At 38.1% G+C, this 14,195-nt stretch overlaps 1 protein-coding gene across 1 annotated transcript in view; it reads right to left on the bottom strand.

Annotated features, from left to right (window-relative positions):
- The window catches only part of LOC146514482 (tyrosine-protein kinase JAK2-like), a 35,819-nt gene that overhangs the window by 17,574 nt on the left and 4,050 nt on the right, over positions 1-14,195 (bottom strand). The window contains exons 2-4 of the mRNA XM_085166514.1: positions 5,438-5,706; positions 2,031-2,154; positions 1,792-1,912 (exon numbers count right to left, since the gene is read on the bottom strand). Of these exons, the coding sequence (XP_085022640.1) occupies positions 1,792-1,912; positions 2,031-2,154; positions 5,438-5,702 (510 nt within the window). The 5' untranslated portion in view covers positions 5,703-5,706. The remainder of the gene's footprint in view (positions 1-1,791; positions 1,913-2,030; positions 2,155-5,437; positions 5,707-14,195) is intronic.

Here is a 14,195-nt window from a genome sequence, read left to right as displayed (position 1 = left end):
CGTTTTAGTACGACTTTGGTAAGCTACGATGCCACACCGCTTGATGGTAGCATTATGGCTACCGTAGTCAGGAGCCTCGCAGAGTAATCTGGGTCCAAAACTCCGTCCGCTTCAGGTCCCAAAGTCAAACGAACACTGCGGCATCACTGAGAGTTAAAAACTGTCTAAAGTCTTTCATCTTTAATAAAATGATCAGTGTTGTTGCTTTACCAAGTGTAACAATTAAGTTTAACATCCACGCATCCATGAAAACAGAATTTATTAAATTTAACTGAGTTAGAAATTAGCAGGAAGTTAGCTCACTAGTTTCCACCTAAACATGACAGACCATGTTCTGACTGAGAGATTTCTAAAATAATTAAAACGTACATAAATATATATAAACGTACATAAACGTACATAAAACATAAATGAAGACAGGTGAGGGTTCCCGATGGTTAGGGACAAATGCAATCGCATGGCAGGATGCTGTAAAGGGACCAAACTTGAGTCAGGAGAACAACTGAGATAATCCATCCGCAATACAAGGTTAGTCATTAATATACTGCAACAACCTGGGAATAGAGGAGCTGAAAGTGAATTCAACATTACGGAATCAATGTTACGGAGGTGGAGGAAGCAAGAAGGATGAGTCGAGTAAAGTTTGACTTTTGACTGTTTTGTTTCGCTTAATGCGCCTTGTGTATTAAACAGACCCGTTCACCGACAGTGTGCCTTATAATCCGGTGCGCTTTATGGTCCGAAAAATACGGCATCTTTTAAGGAGAGCATCAGTTAAAAATCGGAGGAGGATATGGAGGATGCATATCGTAAAGACCCCATGATATAATGCTGTGATGTACTATGACATCAACACAGCTCTACAGACATTTATATTATTACTTCCAGAGGGTTTGACTTGCCCTAAACTCAAAAAAAAAAAAAGCTTCAGCATTAATGAAAAGTCAAAACAGGAAACAAAATTGTGCCCATTTAAAAAATGTTTTCTCATCTTTTCCAACTGTTTCAGCATCTTCCTGTGTACCAGACCTACAAAATTACCCATGATTCAAGAACTGTCACCAACGTGTGCTAAAGAGAGAAACCTAACAATCCAATGATCCCCTGTGAGCAATTGTTTGGTAACAGAGGTAAGGAAAAACTCCCTTTTAGCAGGAACAGATCTCCAACAGAAGCAGGCTTATGGAGGGGCAGCCTCAATGACAGAAAATGCACAACTTTAATGCACAACTCTTTTTATCCATTATTTCATCAGCAAACTACTACGTGGCTGAATTATTGCAGAAGTCCACCAAAACAAACCCGTCTGTTTTGCCACACAGCTCGGGGTGGCAATGTGGCAATGGTGATGAAAACAAAACTCAACAGACAGTGTCTGCAAGTGAGGTTAGCACAAACATGACAAGATAAAAAAAAAAAGCCAGAGAAGCTATTTTAAAAACATGCACACAAAAACATTTGTGTGCATGCATACACATAAACAAAAAGAACCTGGACCCGTTCCCCATTTTGTGCTTCTTGAGCACTCTCACTACCCCACTTCCTGTTTTCTTAATTTGTACCAAAGAATGGGCTGACATGACAGACAGACTGGCAACCAGTCAGAGAGACAGAGAAACAAGCACATTTTATCTCCCACCCAACAGTACTCAAAAAAAAGAGAAAGAAACCACATGCGCAGACGATAAAGAAAGGGTGAAGGCATTAAACAGACACTGCAGACTCTATGGCGCTACAAAAACAAAATGACGTCTTACTGTTCTTTATGAGGTATAAAGCGTTAAGACTAACCTGAAAAAACTGGTATGCCATGACACAGTCATCCATCACAGGGCTTTCCATCCCTTTAGACAAACCATAGCGATGAGCGTATGATAAATTGCTGCTGTTGTACCAGCCAGGAAAATAGTATCTGGACAAGAGGGGTGATCATGGAAAAGAAGAAAAAAAGAGAAGAAAAGAACTTTGAAAAATCTGAAACAGATTAAGGAAATCAGAAAAAAAACAAACTAAAAAGTATAACTGTCTACCTGATTCTGAAGTGCAGTTTCTCACAGGATGAGTGGTCCACTTTAAAGACATAATTTGGGGCAAACCATGTCCGGTCACTTTCCCTCATTAGGCCAAACAAGCTGCAGTACACTGGACCAATCCCTGGAAAAAGAATAAATATACATATTGTTTTAAATTAATTAAGTCATTTAAATGTTTAAGGTGCTGTTAGATTCACTCCGTTAGCAGCTATTTTCCAATCACTTCGTCCTACAGTGTCTAACATCATCCCCTATTTAAAGGTCACTTCAGTAAACACTTAATTGCACAGATCAATAACCAGTTCCTAAATATAAAAAACAATTTCACTAAACAAACTGCTGATATTTAGAATTTTTTTACACATGCAGGATGCTTTGTGGCATCACTGCAGCCTGCAAACAATTGCATTAACATGCTCAACAACAACCAAATATTCTCGTGTAGTGTATCTTCAGTTACCGCTGGTCGATATGCTTCCCCCCACATCGAATGTCCCTGTGTGCTAGAAGTCTGATGATAATGATGATGATGTATATAGGCTAACAATGGATGGACGACAAGGTATTGCTCAAAACGTCAATAAAAATTAGAACAAATCTGGCACAATGGAAGCAAAATATTAAGAGAATAATACTGTATTTGGTACAATACTGTATTTTGTCACATCCAACTAGTTCATCCTTGAATCTTGTTCATGTCTGGGCCCCAGGTAAAGAAATCCTCTCCAGCTTTTCGTGGTGATGATGTACTCTGTCATGTTTACAAGAACACAGTGGACACCAGGACAGTGGCCTAGACCATTAAGCTTGAACTAGGAAAACCAGTTAAGTTTAAATGAATGTTTTTGCCAAATCTGAAAACGTTTCCCTTGAATGCTCCTGAGATAGTGGGTTCCTGACTGAGCTCCTTGGCATGGGTGATGAACTTTATTCGACTGGGTCAGGCCACGGCGGTCTACAATGCTGAGGCATAAAAAGTGCCATGAAGAAAACAACTGGTGTTTTATCAGTGTTCGAACTGAACTTAAAGGGCATAAAATGTCATCACGCATGCGGAAGCCCTCACACATGTGAAGCAACAGCGTGAGGACAGAAGCGCTGCCGAGGAGGAAATGGGCTCAACCACAACAAGGGAAGTAAAGTCAAAGTGCTAACAAGGTTAATTTACAGACAACTCCTACCTTGTGATATGTATTACAATCAAAACAGTATAAAAAGTTCAAGATACACTGAAGACTAAAATACTGTAGTTTTACATTTTAAGAGATTTGTACCGTATGTTAGATTTAATAACTTTGTATGCTTTTTTTTAGAAACTGAACAATGAAGCAGAACATCCTTGCATCTTACTTTTTAACTTATTTCTACATGAGGACTTAAAGGAAGAAATTGTACGAGGGATGACTGCAAAGAAGGAGGCCATAATTAACTTCAGTCTGGTAGCAAGTTGTCCTGCCCTAGCCATTTAAATGAATATTAATGATTCTCTAATAAATAATATCCTAGTAACAAACTACTCAACTTATTCAGCTAAATTCAACTGCAATTAACCAACAAAAGAAACAGTCTAAGAGACAGTCAGAAGGTAAAGTACAAGTTTAAGAATTGACAAAGAGGTGGAAATGAAAAATGAAACAAAGACTTTGAAAAAAGGGGAAATATAAAAACAGCTCATGGTAAAAAGACTTCATTCAACCGTTCCAGAAGGAAGGGTGCACATAGGGGAAAACAGACACACAGCGCGACAACTTCCTGATCTGAGTTTTCTAGAAAGGCGATGACAAAGTGGCCTGACTATCTTAGTTCTGTTTTCACGACTAAAAACTGGCCTAAGTAATCTAATTCTGGTCTTACTTTAAAAGACAGTTTAAGAAAATGTGCATCTAAACCTTGCAGAGCTTGAATGCTCCTTTACGACCTTTTCTTCATTGAGAGGATTAAACTGGTCAGTTAGCCCTTAGTAACCCAGTGTCTTAGTGATCTGCAACATCTGCCAAACAGCTGAAATTCACATTTTTATTCATGTGTCGTTAAAGCTGGGGAATGTATTTTTTTCTTAGTGACCGATGGCTGCCAGGAGGTCACTCACCAGTCTTGAGGCCTGCATAATTAGGGCCTAGGTTTTTTTTTGTTCTTTTTTTAAAAAGCTGTTAAGTACAAATTCTGACAGTTCAAGTAACCATTATCACTAGTCTACCATAATTATGCACAATCATCTGACAGTAGTTTGGGAATGTAGACATCTTTAATTTAGAGTCAAATAATTTCTTGTCAGAATGGAGTTAAAGTTACTGCATGAAGTTCCCCTCCCTAGGAAATTCTGTTCAAAATGCAGTCTTGTTTTTTTTGTCTGGCAGTTTTTGTGTTGGTTTTTTGTGGGGGGTTTCTTGCATTTACAAAGAATAAATGAAAGATTAAGAAAAAGGTATGGTATTTAATGTCTAAAACAAATGCACTGAAACAACAGTCCAAAAAAAGTTAACAAACCAGATTACGGCCTCACATTGTTCTGGCAGGACAGAAGGCAAAGAGTATTCATCTCAAAGCAGAAGTAATTCCAATTTAGAGCAATTTTAACCAAGAACAAATCATATTCAAAGAGTGCATCAAGTTTTCCCCAAAAGCGCCAACACAGCTAACTTATTCAACTGCCTTAAAACACCCTAAAATGGATAAGAAAAACAATACAGTGGTTGCTAATACGAATATCCAACATCAACTCAGGTGCTGTACAATGCATCAGCCTATTCATCCTGAAATAATGTAAATAATATCCATTATTCAGGTATAATGAATTCAGTGAAACGATATATTTTGCTATCTTCTGCAAATGTGCTTTAAATAACGGGAATGTTGCACAATGTAAAACTAAAAGCAGTGCCTGCTGATTTAATGCTTCACCAAGTTTAGCTGAACGAAAAGGAGATTTTATTTTCATTGAAAGAGTTGTGCATTAGGGGAACTGCTGCAAACCATGAATGTGAAAGCAGTGCTGTTTTTATGGGACATTTCTAAGTGAAATTTGTAATCCAAAAATGTCTTGTTGGTTAAGAGTGGGTCTTTCATTGCCAGAATATGTGGATACAGAAGAACCTTTAGATTTCATTGCTATAAACGCTTAATTTAAAAAATCCTTAACTGTACTGTGACCTATTTAGAGTTCAAGTGGCTTCTTACAGAAAGAAATGTGTTATAAAGAAACCAGTCACCTTTTAAGAGGATTTCAGCGTGAATGTATGCATTATTTGTAATGTACAGTTAACAGCTGTTGTTTTCTTTTAAAAAAAAATTTTTGTTAAGCTGAGGTTAGAAAATGGCTCAACCAAAAAATGTCAGATGTGTAAATGAAACTATACACTGCATGTGTGGGCAAACACGTGAACTGAAACACAGTTGTGACTCACCACACGCTTTTGCTGCAGAGATGCAGAGTTCCTCTGCTACGTACTCTCCAGGTGGAAACGTGAGGACACTTTCTGAATAACTTGCCCCGCCCTCTCCTCCCTCCTTCTCGCAGTACTGGTAGACGCTCAGACAGGTGGCCTTATTGTCTTGCTTCGGTCCAGTGGCCAAGTCTAGATTTGGCGGGAGGCCGTTCTGATTTTCCGTGGTGGGCGGGTCCATGTTTGTCAGCAGAATACAAGCCATGTGCCGCTTAAAAAAAGACATGCACCTGTCAGGTGAAAAAGAAGAGATAAAATGAGAAAGGAACGACTTAGAGTGAAAGGAGGCACTGCTGCAGAGAAGGATTTTTATTTTTTTTATTTTTTGGGAGGGGGGGTATTCAACCTTTGCTTTGCAGCAATTGCAAATGAATACTACTTTACAACTGACCATTCAGTACATGTTGCATTGGATAGAAGCTAAGGATTTGAGGGGTTTTTTGGAAGGGGGGGGTCTGCATATTAAAATTGTTTTGTTTTTGCATTTCATCAGTAACAGTTACAAGCAGTGAAAACTAGAACTTTGCAGTGTCATTGTCTGTAATAATATCCTGACCTCTGTTAACTTGACAACACTGAGCACTTCCGGCACCTGTACTGTATATAGATAAGAACTTTAGTTGCAAGTGAGCTTATGAGTTAGTGGCGACACGGTTGCACAAAGATTTTTAGAGAGGAGAGATGCAAAAATGTGCAATAAAAACACTATATGAATGAAGCAGCTTATGTAATACAACAACCTGAACGATCTTAATAAAAACAACATATATCAATATACCAGTAATATCTGTAGTCAGCATTGTGTGGTGTAGCTCAGCTAAAACGCCCTTTGCTTGCAGAGTTCTTGATTTAAGAAGAACTCTTCTTTGTGTGCACAAACTAGAAAAGCTAGAGTTAAATGTGAATAGAGCTGCACGTTTAATTGTTGTGTATTAACTTTAACTTACATTAACTCTAAAATAATGATAGCTCAATCAGCAAGTGAAGCATCGCAACTGCAAAACACTGGTACATGGAAGCCACAGGTATTTGGAATGACTCACTCAGAAGTCTCTGATTTGTGTATATTTGTAACACCAGAACATTAGATAGACTGCAGACCAATTCAGTGCTAGGTAGTTTCAGCTGCTCCCTTATTTCCCAAAGGGCTGGATCTGTATGTTTGGTTTGGGACAGACTTTTAAGCCGGATGCCATTTCCCAAACAGTCCTCCAATTTACTGCATCGTACTGAGGATACAGATATAAGCTTGTGACCCACTAAGCCCAGGCTCAGGGGGGTCACAATAATAAACCATTACGCCATGAAAGCACTCCACTGATGAATTCAGTAGAAAGACTTATTCTTGTTTTATAGCAACATGTGTGTGTCTGTTTAGCATTTTCCTCTGGAGGGCCTTGTTCCTCTGGAACATTAGAATACACATTTAGGACTACTCTGATCAGTCCGCATTTTCAATGTGTGCTGGGGTAAACAGCATCAGAAGAAGCTCATAAGTGAAGAATGACCTCTATTGAAGTGCAGAGTGGTAAGTGTAGTTTCTTGACTTAAACGTTCAACCTCTCTCCTCAGAAATTACAGTCATCCCAACAAAAGAATAAAAACTCTACGCCCTCAACTTAATGCCAGCAGCAACAAAACAGTGTCAAAGAAAGGTGTTATTACTGACTTATAAAAACAAAGAGGAAGTGCAACAATATTAAAACAAACATGACATAAAAAACTGCACAAGTGCTGCGGAGAGATAACAAAAATGGATTTCATAAAAATTAATTAGAATGTCTTTCCCAACGTCGTGGGAAAGACACACTCATGAGGGGAAACGCTGTCATGTAACTTAAATAAGTCGGTCCTATTAAATCAGCTGAATCAGTGGTAACTTTTAAATGACTTCTGAAAACATTTTTATAGTTGAGCTTTCCCTTTTGTCAAAGCTTATTATCATTTGTGTTGTGTGTTTGAAAAATAGTGCAATACAAATAAAACTATGATAATATTTCTGGACAACCGTCAGTAGGTAGGCATTATTACTGATTGAGATAAGCCTTCCTGTTTCAGATAGGCGCTGACTCCTGTCTGGCCATGGATGTCTGCCTGGTTACAGAGGTCTTTAGAGCTGCTTCCAATACATTGAGTACAAGTACTGAGTGTTCATTTGCTGCACAAACCTCAGCAGACAAGAGAATTGCGTATTTTCACAATACTTGAGTAGCCATGCTTTCAAAATGTTTTTGAAATTGTTGTTTAACGTTTAAATCTTTGGTGACCTAATTCAGTTAATGGGTACTTCCTATTTTATTACTGGGTCAAGGTATCGTGCCAGCAGGGGTGTAAGCGGCTCTGGATTAAACCGATTACTCCAATTAATGATACAGATTCAATTTATCAAACAACTGAACAAGCGTTGTTTACTAGTGGTACTCATATTCTGGCCACTGCCCTTCAGCACATGCTTCACCATAGTCGGGGCTCGATGTAAGTCTTACTTTAAACGACAGTAATAGCCGGTAATAGTTTAAGCAGAATAAAACAATAATAAAGTCAATCTAATTAAAACAATGGGAGCTGTAGCTATAAAGTTGATGACAAAAGAGAGACTCGCACATTATGTTTTTACAGTTCCAGGCAGAGCAGCTCACTAAATGCTGCAGTAATAATATTCTTCCAATTATTTCAGGTCTCTATTGATGTTATTATAATTGTTCGATAGCTGGGGACTATTCTACATGTTGTACAAGAAGAGAGAAAAAAACAGCCCTGTTTACACACCCAAAACGTTTATCATGCAGCAGACACACACACACAGAGTTTTACCAGTTCCTTGCTGCGTCTTATCAGGGCCTTGGTATAAGTTGAGGTCAGAGCTATCAGCTCTCACACATTTTACTTTTTATGACTTTTTGGTTTCACTTCTGGTTACAACGCCAGCTCTTCACTCAGCCTGGACTGCTGGACTTCATTTAAAGTCAGGATTAAAGGTGCTTTTTGTACAATTAAAATAACCATCAGCAGTCGATCTTAAAATAAGCTGAATGTCTGTTGTACATTTCAAGGTAATGGTTCTGAGTTTCAGACTGTTGGCTGCAGTGCCAGCTGACCACAGAAAAAGTTGTGTGTGACTAAAGTCTATCTGGGCTGGAAGCCTGCCAGAGGCTACCGTGCAAATTTCCAGTGGACATTCCTACCTGCATATCCTTCTGTACAGACTGTTGTCCTGTCTGAGCAACTTTTCTGCAAACTAAAATATTCTTTCCACTGTGAACTCTGGATATCCACCCAGTTGCTCTCCAGGGGTGGTCCTCGTGATCTGAGCTGCTCTTTAAGTTTTCCTTTTACTGCAGCCTCCTCTTACGCTGCAATCCTTCTTTCAGTTTCATCTATTTGCAAATGTCTTAAAGTAGTTTATTCTCTTGTCTAAACCACTTATCTCATCCTTCCTTGGTCTTCTAACCTAAAGTTAACCTTTACTGTAACACCTAAGCCTAACCCTTTCTCCATTCTATCATTGTTCTTGTTCTGGCAACTTATTTTATTGAAACTTTTAACTAATGCTTATATATATTTCTATATTTTATTAAACAAAAGAGATTGTTTAATAGTTTGGGATTTTTTTGTTTTGTTTTGGTCACAACTTCTCCAGGTTCACTCAAACACATCTCAGAATAGATTGTTTCATTCTACTGGACAGAGCCAGTAAAATCCAGCTTTAAAATGAATTCCTCCTTTATCTAAACTGTGTTATTTGTCTGCATTGCTCCTAATTTTTGTGTATTTTTTAAAAAAAAAAAAAAAGCAGACTCTGTTGCATAGATCTCGTCTTAGTAGAAGCTGATAAAAGTTGAAGAATTAGTACTACAGTGGGGCGGGGGGGGGGGGGGGGGGTGATCTATACAAGGACTGGCAGAGAAATTACAGAAATAGCATGTGCTGTTTTGGAAGTGGATTAGTAGTTACTGTATAGCAGCTATAGCATAAGTAGACTAGATATAATTACACTGCTTTAAATACTATACACAAATTGGAAATAGACTTACAAAAAAGGCATGCAGGCACAAAATTACTCCACGCAGAATCAACACTATTAAATAACAATCTTAATAAATATAGTATCAAAACTTACTGACAAAATACTGGAAGCTACAGGAAAACATGTTCTGGCTAAACAGCTGCAGAATGAAATATATTGTAATATTTTTTAATAAGTGACTAGTGACATTATCACAGCAAATACATCAAAGTTACATTTTACACAGAACATAAAACTTTAGTGGTTACCATTCACAGCTTTATAACAGAGTAATTCCCATTCATTAAGAATTTTGACCATGACTTGGACGTACTGAAAGTTAAACTAAACCACTTCCTGCCAAAAAAAAAAATCACGTGTGAGTGTGGATTCAAAAGGAGGCTCAGCTACACATTAAATTCAGCAAGAAACCACACTATGAGATGGTAGTCTTTGCAGTCTTGGTGAGATTGGAGTAGTGACACTTGAACCTGCACTCCACATTTCAGAGCATCTTCAAAGCACAGCTGCAGGCCAGAACAGCGGAGCTGTTGAACTTTGCCTGACCAATGTATCATCTCAAAATGTTGCCCATCCCTGCTCTAGGTGCTGCCAAGGCTTTTCACAATGGCTTAGGAATGTAATATAGCTTGGATAGGCTCCGAGATTACACTATCGTCTACTGCAACACTTGAGAGACTCCTAGTATTCAGTATAACAACTTCTTTGCTAACTTTACTCATGAGGCTTCACACGGGTCCAAAACATTATCAGCTAGCACCACACCCCAATTCAATTGAAAAACAAAAAAAACCCTCATAATAAAATACACAGCAAAAGGATAAAACAGAAGAAAATAAAATCACAGTGGCCAGCTGGACTTCTCTCAATCGCCATCTTTCACTAGTTCTAGAAGAGGTTGTAAAAATGCCAATTTTATTCAGGAGCTTTGCAGACAAATACAAAAAACTGATGACTTTGATGAAAGGAAAACATCTAATGATTTCACAAACACCAACTAACCGGCACAACTATCTAGTTAAGTAAAAGTCCCTTCTTACCATTACCGATGCTATCTATAGAAACTAATCTGGCTTCACAATTAGACGGTTGCATCCTTGCTTGATGCACTGTTGGTGCTGTATGACACTCTGGAGTCACTAATGATGTCAAGCTATACAGAGGCTTGTTTGACCTGTGTAACAATCTTGACTATTTTGGTCCTAGATGTGTATTAAATTTTTTATTTCCAAGTCCTCAATCAGCTCTTTACATGTTTACTTATCAAGCTTCTTATCGTATTATATTTAAATTTCTACTCACTGACCCCATCTTTTGTGTTATCTTGACTGTCTGGACTATTTAATTTTGTCATATTATATTTATGTTGCCGAGCTATTCCACTTTATCTAAGGTACTTTTTAATTGGTTGTGTTTAGTGTTTGGGCTCCTGCAGCACAGTGAAGATAAAGAAACTATATCGTTATGTTCCGACAAGTCAACACACGCTCCTCTGTTAAAGTAACCTGCGCTGCTGTTATCTCTCAAAAGGTCACATGTAAAAATCCCCCTTTTGTCTTTTGACAAAATATCACAATATTTTAATGATTTTTTTCCCCACAGAAGAAAGGAAAACTAATTAAAAGAAAACAGCATCAGAATAGAGACCAACAGACTGCAACTGGAAAGGATTGGTTTCACTATGGGATTTAATATTAGTAACTGAGCAAACAAAGCCATAACAGAGTTGTGACTAAAGTTCATAAAAACACATTCAACCCATTTACCATATACTGACACAACGCTGTGTTTGTTTTAGCATGTTGACACTTCCCCAAAAACATGCACAAAACATAGAAATTGCACATACTCTGTGGAAAGGAAAATGTAAGTAAACACTTTTTTTCTGCTGAAGTAGAGCAGTGCATGTTTACCTACATTACTTCTGTTGCTATGTATGTAGAAATACTCCAACTCAGTGAAGAATGGAAATGGAAGGAATGAAAACCCGCACTCAAGGCTGTGCTATATAAAACATTACTGCCCTTTCTTATACAATTAACATCTTAAAAAAAACACTTTTCCGATTACATTACGAAGAAAACACCCAGAACACACAACAGCAAAAGCAAACCAAGAGAAATAAGGAGTTGTTTCACAACTCCAACAACTGCAACACCATTTACTTATATGTTTGCAACAGTTTCTGAGTTACACACAAATGGTGATCAAGAGAGCAGACAAGACTGAAACACCTCCCGTGTCGGCTTCTACTTCTGTTGAGAAGCTAATATTGCGCTTGCAGTAACACAACAAATTGTAAACTCGATTAATATTATTTACCCATCTTTTAGTAAAACTGTGAGAAGCTTCAAAGCTTCAAAAGAGCAAAAAAAACCTAGTGTCACCACATATAATAACTGTATGCGGCAAAGACTCTCGCATGGTGCTGAAATTATACTGTCAACATTTCCAGGGTGTATCCTCCATCACGCCTCATGACAGCGGGAAAGCCTCAAGTCTCACCGTGACCCTGAGCTTGATGAGCCAAAGAAAAAAGATAGATGGAAGGTTGACTGCTGGAATCACTTATTCATCATTAGCAGCTGAGTCACTGTAATCAGTACAGCACGATTTTTGATAACTTGGGTTATGAGGCTTCAAAAGGGTCCAGAATGTCACGAGTTGTCACCCCACCCCAATTCTCTTCATTATAAGAAGAAAAAAACCCTTAAAAAAAACAGCAAATAAGGAAAACAGCAGAAAAAAAAATCTGATTTCTGCAAGAGATTAGTCGACCTGCCGAATAGGAATAGTTGCCACACATACTGGAAGAGTTTTGCTCATGTCCATGATATTTTACCAGCTGCAGAGAGCGCTGTGACTCACTGAGTAAAAAACTGCTTCTTTGCTACAGGGGTATGTGTGAAATGCAGCTGCACAGCACTGCAAATATAAAGCCAAAACAAATGACTCTGGTGGGCAAGAGACATCTCACAGCTGATGAAGGTTACGTAAATACTATTACCAGTACTGATGCTGTCTTACAGAATTTAGACATGATCCAATATCATCCAGCTTTTTCCGGTTCCAATACCTTGGCTGTGGTTATCTGCTGATACTCAGTATCAATAGGAGATCGGTGTCAAATTAGGAATATGTATTCCTCACTCACAGACAAGGAGCTGACAGTAAACAGGTGAAGAGAAATAATCGTGCCTGGCATAATAAAGGCTCACCAATAAGAGTTACACAAAAACCACGTCCTTCCGTGTTCTTAAATAAGATTTCTGACCAAACATGACAAGGATGAGAAGGGCTCACTTTATCAGGTCACTTTTACCAATGTTAAAAACTTTTGCGAGCATACAAGCAGAAGCGTGAAATACGTCCAAAATACGGTCCCTCAGCTATTCGCTTCTTCTGTGCTATGTTAGCTCTGCTGCTAGCTGTGGCAGGAATGCAGAGAGGTGGACTGAATGGACCAAGGACCTGCTCTTTTTCACCATTAGCTGATCAAATTATTGGCTGGAGACATACCCGAGAGAAATTGTTCTGGCATTAAGAGGAGAAGGCTGGACTACATTAATAGTGCATGATGTGTAATTTGGAATCATTGCAAACTACACAACAGGGACACCGTCTCTAAACTGTTTAAAGAAAATGCACTTTAAAAAAAATAAGGAAACGGAGTCAGTGACTTTAGAGTAGATGATCTATGTACCATACATGTTAGAAGTCTACACTAACGTTATACATTAAAAGGGATTTTCAATCTCACAATAAGGATTAATTTAACACTGGTATCAGATCAGTACTCGATATTTCCAGGAAGCCCAAAGTCATGGTATTAATATTAAACAGAAACTGGAAAAAGTCAAGATTGGCATTTCCCTACGTGATTAATATATAACTATATTTTATCAGAAAGTACCAGCTCTTTTACACAAGATTCTTGGATCAAGTAGTAACCACATAAAACAACAACATCTAGTGACAATGACCACCTTCAGCACATTCTTTATGATGCTTTAGGTATTGGCATACATTATAGGTATAACCATGTGTACGTTTAGTTCTTTACACTAGCTATTTCATATGCAAAGTACATAAGTAGCAAAATGTTGTTTACCCAAGATCTGTTGCCAAGTAACATCATAAGCAATAGAAAAATGAAGGCGACACCCATAGTTTCCTATGTTGAAATGCATACATTTAGAAGATTAAAAAGCATGTTTACAGGCTGGTACAAACTTCTTTCACAACAACTCAAAAGAGGGTAAAGAGGTAGGCTTTAATAACTCATCTACCTTGATGCTGTGGTGTGCCTCACATTTTCTAACTGGAGTCAATGAACTGGACCTCTTCACTGTATCTATGTTACTCTATGCCCTTTGGATCATTTTAATGGATCATTTGACAAATATAAGGGCTCACTGAGTTACACAGCCAAGCCAATAAGCTTGTGCTGTTTTGTTAGACTGCTATTACTCTGCTACTAAACAGTAATAAGCTGACGTGTAGGCCAAATATGACTTCCTACACCAAATGTTAGCATAAAGACTTCAACTCTAAAAGTCGAAAACAAGTGGGTGACATCACAGTGATTACATCCATCTTTTATACCATCTATGGTTAACTAATTCAGCAGATAGAGAGAAAGAGACAGAGGTAAGCTGGAACTTTACCCAATGTGACTTTTTGGCTAAAAAT

This window comes from Neolamprologus multifasciatus, chromosome 7 (genome assembly GCF_963576455.1).
Source record: "Neolamprologus multifasciatus chromosome 7, fNeoMul1.2, whole genome shotgun sequence".
In the NCBI taxonomy this organism is placed as follows: Eukaryota; Metazoa; Chordata; class Actinopteri; order Cichliformes; family Cichlidae; genus Neolamprologus; species Neolamprologus multifasciatus.
The sequence above is the reverse complement of the archived record's forward strand: the minus strand, read 5'-3'. Positions and strand labels throughout refer to the sequence as shown.